Source organism: Lipotes vexillifer, unplaced genomic scaffold, assembly GCF_000442215.2.
Source record: "Lipotes vexillifer unplaced genomic scaffold, Lipotes_vexillifer_v1.1 scaffold90, whole genome shotgun sequence".
Lineage (NCBI taxonomy): Eukaryota > Metazoa > Chordata > Mammalia > Artiodactyla > Lipotidae > Lipotes > Lipotes vexillifer.
Window position 1 is genome coordinate 4,142,666 of NW_006782310.1, and position 12,891 is coordinate 4,155,556.

Consider the following 12,891-nt stretch of genomic DNA (forward strand, 5'->3'; position numbering starts at 1 on the left):
GAAAGAAGCATAGTAAATTTGAAGGAAAAGCGCTTGAAAGTTAAATGAGATTTTGTTTTCTCTGTAACTTCTTTTATATCTAGAGGATGTTCCTGGTGGTCTAGTCTCAGAACTTATATCTCCAGTCTCCACAATGATTCCCTTCCAAGTCCAGTGGTGCCCAGTTGCCTCCAGGTCTCAGACTCCTACGTGGACAAGAAAAGCTTAGTGAGGAAATGGTAAATCTCCAATTGCTCCCTGAGGTGTCAAGTGTCCAGTGGCAGTCCATGGAGATCCAATTCAATTATGAAGCTCAAGAACACTACCTTCTGTCAGGTGAGAAGCAGTGTGTATCTTTCTTAGTGGTTTGGGTGGGTTGGGGGGTGGGCGCCGTGTTACCTTGCTATGTTAGTGTCTTCAAGTGCTATTGGTATGCCTCATTGCCTACCCCCCACTGTATTAGGCAGTACCATTTCTTTTGTGCTCCAAGCCCATGGCTTTATTGTACATTCTGTCAATCAAATTCTCTTGGTTTTCCTTCCTCTCCTTAAGTACCCAGTGTCATCCATTTTCCCCATTATAATCACCTTATTACCAATCTGTCAGTGTTTGGTATTTGCCCTTTAAAATCTTTTCAAGTCATCTTTCTCATGTACTGTTGGGGCATAGTTAAAAGTTTTGGAGTCTGACACCTGGATTCAAATACTAGGTTCATCATTTACTAGCTTCAGTAAGTTACTTACATTTTTAAAAAATAATCCTGTTTCCTCACTTTATAAGTGTATAATAACTCATACCTTGGAAGTTATTTTGAGGGTTGTGTCTATCTATTACTCCATAATAAAGGACCCCATAACTTAGTGACCTAAAACACTAAGACATTTTTCAACCATGTTATTTTCTTATGGTTCTGTAGGTCACCAGCTTGGGCTGGGTTCAGCTGGGCAGTTTTCTTCTGGAATCACTCATGCTCAACTAGGGCCAGGGTCTATGTTGTTATCACTCATAACATGTCCAGCTGTTAGTGCTGGCTATAGCTTGGGTCACGTATCCCTAGACTTTTTCACAGGGCAGCTAGTCTTTAAAAAGAGAGAGGGATGCTAAGCACTTTTCTAACCTGTGTTTGCGTTACATTTGTTATTATCTCATTGACCAAAGCAAGTCACATGACCAATTCCAGAGTTATTGTGGGAGAAAACCACACAAGGATATAGATATTAGGAGATAGGATCATTGGGGTCCATTACTGTTATAACAGATACCACAAACACTAGATAAGATTCCATATATACGGCTCTGAGCACATACCTGGCTGGTAGTAAATTCTTTACAAATGGTAGTCACTGTTATTTTTAGTAAGATAATCTTGGTGCTGACTTTGTTCAGATGTTTTGCAGGCTCTCATTTCCACATCATATTTTGCTGCTTTTTGATTTTGGTCTTTCCATTACTGCTGTTTTGCCTATGAAATTAACCTTCTGTTGTCCTTTTCTTTTACTCTAAATCTTTTGCCTGCCTTTAGTTTTGGAGTATCTTTTTTTTTTTTTTCCGGTACGCGGGCCTCTCACTGTTGTGGCCTCTCCCGTTGCGGAGCACAGGCTCCGGACGCGCAGGTTCAACAGCCATGGCTCACGGGCCCAGCCGCTCCGCGGCATGTGTGATCCTCCCAGACCGGGGCACGAACCCACGTCCCCTGCATCAGTAGGCAGACTCTCAACCACTGCGCCACCAGCGAAGCCCTGGAGTATCTTTTATTTTATTTTATTTAGTTTCTCTCTCCTGTATTTAGAATTTGTTTTTCCTTAAGAGTCTATTCTAGGGCATCTAGCTCTCTTCTTTCCTGACAATCACTGAGAATCACTGCCTCCACCTTGTTGTTTTACATAAATTGACATACATACTATATGTGTTTGTGTCTCTTAGAATGTGTATAAAATAACATTTTTATGATAAAGAAATATAATTATATTAAAGTGCATTTATAAAATATAGAAAGGCACAAAATAGAAATTTTAATAACCTACAACTCCACCATTTAGAGGTAGTCACTGGATACATTAATACATTAATGTATCCTTCAAATCATTTAATTAACTGTTCAACAAATATTTATTGTTGATAAATGTTTACTAGTTCATAAGATCATAGCTTATTAATGATTATTAACCATTAATATAATATTATTAGTTACTGAGGGTTTACTTTGTGCCAGCCACTGTTCTAAGTTCTGGGAATGTAGCAGTGAACTAATCAGAGAAGCCTTTGCCCTCAAGGACTTTACATTCTAGTAGGGGAAACAGGGAATATATAAATATACAGTGTAGTATCAGATAGTGATAATGGTTATATAAGATGTATCAGTCAGGATTCTGGCAGGAAACAGATGGCTCATTCAAATTGGGTAATTCAAAGTTTCATAAAGAGGATGAGAAGGATTACAGAAATCAACAAGGGATGGAGAACAGTGTACACAAAGCCTAAGCTGATAGTCATAACTATCCTCTTCCGTCACCCGCTCCATATGCCCTTACCTTCTGCCAGAATCTCAGTGGCACAGAGTTCTTTATCTAGTCAAATAAAATAAACCTTTTCTAGATGACCTGAGTCCTTGGTGATCCTGCCTCTTTCAGGTTACTTCCGTGAACCATTGACTGGGCCTATTAGACATGAGAGAACTACAAGGCACCCCCACTGAGTCCTCTGAGTTCCAGTAGCAGCAACCATTTCCCCACTGGTGATTGGTATCAGTCACTCTGGCCTGTAGAGTGACCCCATCTCTGCGGGCTGGTTTGGCAGTTTGAGGAGCCCAAAATGCTGAAAGAGGAAGCAGTCTCAATTTCAAATTTAACAAAATTATGACTTTGTCCCATGGTAGTAGTATTTTTCCTTTGAGAGTCAGAATGCTGAACCCACCAAGCCCAAGATCATAGGGATAGGAAGCAAAAATAATATAATGGATTATGAGGTATATCGTAAGAAGAGACATTATTACTTTCTGTACCACCCTTCGTTCCTAATACCCATGTATTATGGCCATGGGGAAGACAACACTGTTTATCATCCTTTAGTTTAATGCATATATTGCATCCTGTATGACAGCACCCCAAACTTATCAAGGTGTTGTTGTCTAGCTTGTAATGTAACTGAGCCTACATTTAATCATTCCACCATTATCACAATCCACTTACTTCTGGATGATGGGACATGTGGTAAGACCCATGAATTATATGTGTATGAGATCATTGCTTAACTTCCTTCCCTGTAAAATGACTCCTTTGGAGGTAATATTATAGAGAATACCATGATAATAAATACAGCATTCACTTAAGTCAATGCAAATTTGTATCTAGACTATGTATTTAGTCCTTTGAAGTTGCTGCCCTTTCCATAATAAAAGGGGTCAGATGTAATGAATCTGTCCCCAAGTGGCTAGCTGGTTCCTCTCTAGGGAATGGTACCTTATTAGGGCCTTAGCAGTTGGCTACTTGGGCACATAGCAATGATTATAGGCATATCAACCTTGATAAGTGGAGGTCCGTATTGTTGAGCCCATATATAGCCTCCATCCCTGTTGCCATGACCTCTTTGTACATGAGTCCATTGGGCAAACATTGGTAAAAAGGCTGATTGACATTCATAATATGGATCACCAAGTCCATCCTTCTGATTGAGAGGCTTCTCCACAGTGGATGCCCTTTGGTGAGGATTCACATGGGCCACAAACATATTCATTCTTTGGTTTATCTTCATACTTTTCCTCCAGAATTCTTATTTCTTGTCTTCCAATCTTGTTCTTTCCAGGTACCTAACTAATCAAATAACCCATTAGTCACTATCCATGGATCAGTATATTCATGTATCTTAGGCTATATTGCCTTCCATGGAAAGTAGACAACCAGGTGTATACCTGAAATTCTGCCCACTGGAAGGATTTGCCTTTACCAGCATGTTTAAGGCCACCCCTGGGTAGGGGTGTAAGTGAAAGATACTCACTTTCAGGTGGTGCCCACACACTGGGCAGGCCCATCTACAAACCAGTTCTGTACATTTTCCTCCTCTGTTAACTGGTAATAGGGGATTCCCATAGGGCCATGAATATAGGTTGAGGGGGAGAGGTGGTGGAGCAGTAGGAACAAGTACTATGGGAATCGGAGTCACTAGCACATGGAATTTACTTGTCTTCCAGATATGCTTTTATAATGGAATACTGGTTTGTATGTTCAATTTTATGAATTGATTGGTCAAATAACAACTAATACATAGTGGTCAGTTTGCAATAGTTATTTGGTGCCCTGTGGTCAGGCATTAAGTTTCTGTTAGTGCCCAAAAGCAAGCCAGGATCTGCTTTTCGCTTAGAAAATTTTTGGCAGAAGACAGTATGGCCTTACTCCAGTGTGGTTCTCTTATAGAGGCTTGCAAGAGGCTTCATACAGCAACCCTGACTGCTGCAGACACTTCCGATACCATTGGTTATCCTGGTTAATAAGGGTCATGTGACAGGACAGCTTGCATTGCAACATGGTCCTACTGCAGAATGTTTTTTTACTCTAAGCCTCACTCTAAAGTAGCAACTGTGCAAGTTACTCAAATTGGTCATTTCAGCACATTTACTATGGTATCTGTTGCCTCAAAGATGCAGGGCCCACCAAGCATTGTGCCTTTCTGAGGTGGTAACAGTTGGTTAGAGAGATAACCAAAGTGAAAGAATAAGCCATGTAACCATCTGAGAGAAGAGTCTTCCAGGTGGAGGGAATAACAAAAGTCAGAGGCCCATAGATATAGCAGGAACAGAGTAATAAGCCTGGGGTAGACATGTGATAGGGGTGGTTTAGAATGAAATGAGGGCAGAGAGAAAGAAAGGGACCAGATCATATGGAACTTCTAAGTCACGGTAAGGACTTAGAATTTATTCCCAGTGAAATGGGAAACCATTGGAACTCTTTACACAGGATAACATTAATTTACATGTAACATAGTTAATTTAATTTAATTTAATTTAATTTAATTAATAGTTAATTTACATGTAACATAGTTGATGTTTGGATTTAAATGTACCATCTTATTTTTTGTTATTTTCCTATATTTTGTTTCTTTTTTGTTTTTCTTTTTTCTTCTTCTGTGCCTAATTTAATTATGTTATCAAGTTTTTTGTTTTTCTGTTTTTTTCTCTATTAGCTTATTGTTTATACATCCTTTTATTATAAAGATCACTCTGTTGTATGGAGAGCAGGAGAAAGGTGAGTTAGCAGGAAGAAAGCAAATAATTTAAGAGAGTTGTTAACTATGTCAAACAAATCAAGAATAAGATTGAAAATTGACCACTGGATTTGTCAAGATAAAGCATATTAGGGACTTTAATAAGTGCAGTTTTGATGGAGTTATAGAGATAAAAGCCTGATTGCATTGGGTTAAAAAGAGAATAGACTTGATGTTGGTTAGAATATAGAGCAATGTGAACTATATACACCTGATGGAAGTGTGAATTGGCTTAACCACTTTGGAAAAGTCTAGTTGAAGACCTAACAGTTCTGATCCTAAATTTATATAACCTAGAGAAACATTTGGATATGTGTATCAAGATAGACGTACCAGCATATTCATATCAGCATTGTTTGAAATAGCAAAATGTTCTTATCCATTGAAGAAGAATGGATAAATCACTTGTGGTATATGTCACACTATAATAGTGAACATGAATGGACTACAGCTACACACATGACTGTGGATGAATCTCCCAAACATAATGTTGAGTAAAAAAACAAGTCACAGAATACGTGTGGTATGATTCCATAAATGTATAAAGTTCAAAAACATGCTGTATTTGCCTGCTAGGGCTATAACAAAACCGCAGACTAGGTGGCCTAAACAACACAAATTTATTTTCTCAGTTCTGTGCATTAATTTTAGTCATCTATGATTTGCTTTCTTCTAGAAGTATTATAGTTTTAACTTTTATATTTAGGTTTATATTACATTTCTAGTTAATTTTTGTGTATAGCATACGGAAAGAGTCAGAGTTAATTTTTGTTATTATGATATCCAGTTGTAACACTTTTTTTGAAAAGAGACTACCCTTTCACCCTTGAATTATATGGGCAACTTTGTTGAAGGTCAGTTGTACATACATGTTTGGATCTATTTATAGACTCTGTTCTATTCCATTAATGGATATGTCTATCCTATGCCAGTACCTCGCTGCCTTGATTACTGTAGCTTTGTAGTAAAGCTTGAAATCAGGGAGTATAAGCTCTCTAATTTTGTTCTTCTTTTTCAAAATTGTTTAGACCCTTCTCTGCCTTTCTACACAAAGTTTAGAATCGGTTTGTCAGTTTCTATGAAAAGGCCTGCTGAGATTTTGATTGGGGTTGCATTGAATCCATAGATCAATTTGGGGAGAATTTCATCACTTTAACAATATTAAATCTTCCTATATGTAAATGATGGCATATATTTCTATTTATTAGATCTTTAATTTCTCTCAGCAACATTTTGTAGTTTTCATTATGCAGATACTGCACATATTTCATTGAATTTGTTTCTAAGTATTTCATTTTTTGGTGCAATTGAAAAAAATTGTAATTTTAGGTTCTAATTGTTCATTGCTAGTATACAGAAATACAATCAGGTTTTGTGTATTGCACTAATAAAACCATTTACAAGTTCTAATAACTTTTTAAAGACACTTTAGGATTTTCTGTATACGTGACTGCATAGTCTATAAGACAGTTTGACTTCTTGTATGGCTCATTTATTTTTCATGTCATGTTGCATTTACTATGAATATTGAATAAAAGTTGTACAATATTGAATAAAAGTAGTTAAGAGAGGGCATCCTTGTTTTCCTCCCTTGTTCCTAGGAGAAAAGCATTTAATGGTTAACCATTAAGTATGATGTTAGCTGTTGGTCTTTCTTTGCTTTTTATTGAAGTAGTTAATTTACATGTAACATAGTTGATGTTTGGATTTAAATGTACCATCTTATTTTTTGTTATTTTCCTATATTTTGTTTCTTTTTTGTTTTTCTTTTTTCTTCTTCTGTGCCTAATTTAATTATGTTATCAAGTTTTTTGTTTTTCTGTTTTTTTCTCTATTAGCTTATTGTTTATACATCCTTTTATTATTCTTTAATTGTCACCTAATAGCAGCCTTTCTCAAATGTGATTCTGTGAGAGAATTAAGCCAAAATGCTCTGAGGCATCCACTGTAAGTTACATATTAATGTTTCTCCTGTACATCTATTGATTTACTTGCTATCTACCATCTTTGGGAGAATTAAGAAAATAGTCAGGCAAATTATTTTCTTTTTATTTTCTTGTGGAACCCTAGTTGAAAAAGGCTGCCTTAGAAGTTACAACATACACATTTGATTTATTACAGTTTATCTTAATTTATATTTCTAGGCTAACCCAAAGACCTTGTAATATTTTAGTTCTATTTACCTCCCTCCTCTTGTGCTATTTTTGCCATATATTTTAACTCTACATATATATTGTAAAATCCATGAGACATTCATATTGCTTATATCATTCAGTACATACACATTTAGATTTACTGTAATACTTTACTTTTTCCAGTACCCTTTGCCTTTGGCAAAGATAATAAGCCTCCACTTGGAGGCTTGGGATTTTGGACTTTAGCCCTTGAAATTAATCTTTGTCATGTTTTCAGCTTTCTAGACCATTTGCAGTCTGAGAATGGTGTGCCTTTTATAGTAAACACCACTTAATAATGGACTGATAGTCTCAAGAATTTCAATGGAGCTCCCATGTTCTCTACCATTACAGGCCTCTGGTATTGTTGAGCAGAGGAATAATCTCCTCAAAAATCAACTCAAAAGAGATTTCTGATCCTACCTCCCTAACCTTTTTCTGGTCCACATACCTTAGTAAGGAAGTTTGGTCACTGAATATGGCTGTTCCCAAAAGGATCATGTTTTCTAGGCCACTTCCTTCTAATAATCAGGGCAAAAGAGGTGGAGGACTATGTAGACCTCTTTTTGAAAATTTAGGCTTCTTTTCTAACCATTCCTGAGCTTGATGCTTCTTTCTTTCCACTAATGACAACATGTGACCAGCCTGGTTGGTATACACTCACAGTGACAGCCTGGCTGCCACTGCCTCCTCCTCCTCTCCCTCCCTTTCACCTCCTCCCCCACTCCTTCACCCAAGTATTCATTCATACTGCCTACTTTATATATGTCAGAACGTTGTTTATGTATTAGCTCTAATATAGTCAAACTTTCCTAATCACTGTAATTAGGTTTCAGGATTCCCAGATCTCCTGTGACAGACATAAGCCACTTCAATAAACGATTATCCATTACTTGTTGATTCTTCTTAGTTTCCCTCTCAGAAGATAATTTTCAGTATTTTCATAGGAAAATACTAATATATTTCACCTGAAACTTTCTTGCAGTATGGAGAACATATTCCATTTATATTTTATTGTTCTAGATGGTGAGACTAAGGCCAAGGTTGGAGAGCTGGCTTCCAAGGAGGAAATTACAGCAAAAATTGAACCATTGACTGAAGAGTCTGGTAACCCCAGAGATGATGTTCTCCAGGATTCTGAATGCAGGGAATTCTGTGGATTTGGGGATAAATTCAATGAAAAGGATCAGAACCTCTTCAAAAGAAGACAACATAACTGTGATGAGTGTGGGCAAAACTTTGCTTGTAGTACAGGCCTTATTAGGCATCGAAGAACCCATTGGGAGAAACCCTATGAATGTGATAAGTGTGGAAAGACCTTTAATGTGAGCTCAGCCCTGGTTCTGCATCAGAGAATTCATACTGGGGAGAAACCCTATCCTTGTAATTGGTGTATTAAAAGTTTCCGTCGGAGCTCAGACCTTATTAAACATCAAAGAGTCCACACTGGTGAAAAACCTTACAAATGTGATGAATGTGGGAAAGCCTTCAGTCAGAGCTCTGATCTTATTATACATCAGAGAATACATACAGGAGAAAAACCCTATCAGTGCAGTCATTGTAGTAAAAGTTTTAGCCAGCGCTCAGACCTGGTTAAACATCAAAGAATACATACTGGAGAGAAGCCTTATACATGTAACCAGTGTAACAAACATTTTAGTCAGAGTTCTGATGTTATAAAACATCAAAGAATCCATACTGGTGAGAAACCATATAAATGTGATGTGTGTGGAAAAGCCTTCAGTCAGAGCTCAGATCTTATTCTACATCAGAGAATTCACACTGGAGAGAAACCATATCCATGTAATCAGTGTAGCAAAAGTTTCAGTCAGAACTCAGACCTTATTAAACATCGAAGGATCCACACTGGAGAGAAACCCTATAAATGTAATGAATGTGGGAAAGCTTTTAATCAGAGCTCAGTCCTTATTCTGCATCAGAGAATTCACACTGGAGAGAAACCCTATCCATGTAACCAGTGTAGCAAAACCTTCAGTAGACTTTCAGATCTTGTTAATCATCAACGAATTCACACTGGAGAGAAGCCTTACCCATGTAACCAGTGCAATAAAATGTTTAGTCGAAGATCCGACCTTATTAAACATCATAGAATTCATACAGGTGAGAAACCCTATGAATGTGATGAGTGTGGGAAAACCTTTAGTCAAAGCTCAAACCTTATTCTGCATCAGAGAATCCACACTGGAGAGAAACCCTATCCATGTGGCGATTGTACTAAAAGTTTTAGTCGTCGTTCAGACCTTGTGAAACATCAGAGAATACACACTGGAGAGAAACCGTATGCATGTAATCAGTGCAATAAAAGTTTTAGTCAAAGCTCAGACCTCACTAAACATCAGAGAGTACACTCTGGGGAAAAACCCTATCATTGTGATTGTTGTGAGAAAGCCTTCAGTCAGAGTTCTGACCTTATTCTTCATCAGAGAATTCACACTGGAGAAAAACCATATCCATGCACACAGTGCAGCAAAAGTTTCAGTCAGAACTCCGACCTTATCAAGCACCAGAGGATCCACACTGGGGAAAAACCATATAAATGTAATGAATGTGGGAAGGCTTTCAGTCAGTGCTCAGCTCTTGTCCTACATCAGAGGATCCACACTGGGGAGAAACCATATCCATGTGATCAATGTGGCAAAAGCTTTAGTCGGCGCTCTGATCTTATTAACCATCAAAGAATCCACACTAATGAAAATCCATATAAATGTGATGTGTCTGGGAAAGCCTTTAGCGCATGCACTGATCTTACTGAATACCAGGGAATCCACATTGGAGAGAAACCCCACAGGTGTGTTCAGTGCAGCAGAAATTTTAGCCAACTCTCTGATCTCATTAATCATGAGAAAGTCCATTCTGGGGAAGACACTCTAAATGTGATGAATATGGGAAAACCTTTAGTGTATACACCAACTTTATTCAGTACCAGAGACACTCTGCCAGAAAAAAATCTTATGAATGCTATGGATGATTATGAAAAAGGTTTTAATCAATGCTCAACTCTTGTGCTACACTAAAAAAGACGACACACACTAGAGAGAAAACATATTAATTCAATTTTTATAATGAAAGTTTAACTCAGAGCTCAGACATTACTAAAGAAAAATTCTGAGGAGGAATCCTGTGAGTTGTTAGAAAACCTTCAATGTGAAAAAATTCTTACTGAATGTCAGAAACAATGGAAAAAATTTCTATCTGCTGTAATGTAAGAAAAGCTCTAGTCTTTTATTCAAACACTGCACAAGAGGAAAGTTTTATCATTATAAGAAATGTCTAACCATATTAATGCAGAACCTTATCAGACATTGTAAAAACCAGTGTGGTGTTGTGTGCAATCAGAGCTCAGAAGGAAATGTATTAAGTGTTATAATCTCAAACCTTTAGTGAGCCCAGATCACCTCTTGCATATCACAGTAGTTATTTTAGAGAATGTAGAGAAAATTTAAACCCTTCCCATATCTTAATTGGCATTCACTCTGATAATTCGCATACCACTTATCTCCTGACAGCTGGAGAATCCTACCTTATGCAAACATTAGTTATTAAATTCCCTCTGTGTGAACGTGCTATGCTATTCTGGTATTAAACTTATTAACTGCATAACTCTAGTGCCCCATTTTCTGAAATATACTTTTTTTGTGTGGGGGTGGCCAAGTTTTGGTCTTCCTAGTGAGCATGAGTTTTCAAGTTCCTGTGGTGTTCACAGCAAACATGAATTTATTTTCTCTTAATAATGTAGCCCATCCATAAACTTTAGTGGTTTGAAATTACTTCTTCAACACTACCATTTAATTACAGTTTCTAAATATGTTTCACAATTTTTAAAAAAATAATTCCATATGTTAAAGTGTGACTATTTCTCTACTACTATGTTTATCCTGTCTGTCATCTATAGATTGAACAAAAATGTTAGCTAAAGTAACACCAACATGACTAATTGATATTGCATATTCTGTCTAAAAATAAAAAGACCTATTGATCTTTTTTTAATGGCAACATTCATCAAACTTTGTTTTGTTTGTTGATTTCTGACATATATATATTGATAATATGCCATGTGTACACAATGTTTTCAACTGAAAAACAGAAATAGTTTTTAAAAATAAGAAAAATTGTCTTTGTGGTATTAACCATTTGTTAAAATCCTGCTACTGTCATTTACTTTGACTATCCCCCATAATTATCCAATTAATATTTTAATTTAACATACATTGTTAAATTATTATGTGCAAGGCATTTTTTTAGGTTTTGTAGTATACACAAAGAATATACTGTCTCCAAAAAGCATGCATTGTACACTGATAAAGGCTGATGTATACAGAAAATATATGGCTCAATATAATCATAAAGTTAGGCAAGATGCTTATAAGAGCTCACAGGAGGTAGGGTTCAATTCTGATTGGAAAGAAAAGGAAAAGCTTTGTGGAGCTCCTGAGATTTGAGTTTTGAAGGATGGGAGTAGAGGCATAAAGGCAGAGAGGGAATAATCAACAAAGGCACAGAAGCAAGAAAATATAAGAAGTGATGTAGAGTATGGTGCTTAGTCATTAATTCAGTAAATATTCAGTGTCAGGCACTGTACTGAGTGCTGCTGAAAAAAAAATGATTCCTACCCTCATGCTTAAGTGTTTAGGAAGATAATGACTGAAGCATGTACTTAAAAGAGTAAGAATAAAGTGGAAATTAAAATGAAGGAGAAAAGACAGTTAAGAAATGTGATGCTAGGGCTTCCCTGGTGACTCAGTGGTTAAGAATCCGCCTGCCAATGCAAGGGACATGGGTTTGAGCCCTGGTCCGGGAAGATCCCACATGCTGGGAAGCAACTAAGCCCATGTGCCACAGCTACTGAGCCTGCACTCTAGAGCCCTCAAGCCACAACTACTGAAGCCCGTGCGCCTAGAGCCCGTGCACCTAGAGCCTGTGCTCCACAACGAGAAGCCACTGCAATGAGAAGCCCATACATCACAGCGAAGAGTAGCCCCCGCTTGCCACAGCTAGAGAAAGTCCACACACGGTAACGAGGACCCAACGCAGACAAAAATAAAAATAAATAAATTTTTTTTTAAATTAAAAAAAAAAGAAATGTGATGCTAAACAAGCAGACACTTCAACTTTCTGGGGTTTAGTGTCATGTGTAAAACAGAAAAGTACTAGGTATGGTTGGAATAGATTTCATATTTCTGCATTTTATTCTCAAGGTAATGGGAAGCCATTAAGATCTTTGAACCAGGGAATGGCATGATCATCTTCCTGCTTTCAGAAGAGTCTAAAATTAAAAGGAGGAGCAGAAAGGAAAACTATTTGGGAAGTCTGGAAATAAAATCACAAGGTCCAGAAATAGAGGAGCTAAAATGCATAGACATAATGATAGGTTGAGAAGTGAGTAGGGGAGAAAAGCGTACAATCAATTATCGTCTGTTCCTTAGGGATTTTTTTTTTTTTTTTTTTTTTTTTTTTTTTTTTT

The 12,891-nt window shown here is 37.1% G+C and overlaps 1 protein-coding gene across 1 annotated transcript in view; it reads left to right on the forward strand.

Annotated features, from left to right (window-relative positions):
- LOC103084134 (zinc finger protein 271) overlaps window positions 1-10,444 on the forward strand; it is an 11,049-nt gene extending 605 nt beyond the window's left edge. Inside the window, exon 2 of the mRNA XM_007455239.1 lies at window positions 8,433-10,444. Coding sequence (XP_007455301.1) covers window positions 8,433-10,444 — 2,012 coding nt within the window. The remainder of the gene's footprint in view (window positions 1-8,432) is intronic.
- The last annotated feature ends 2,447 nt before the right edge of the window (window positions 10,445-12,891 follow it).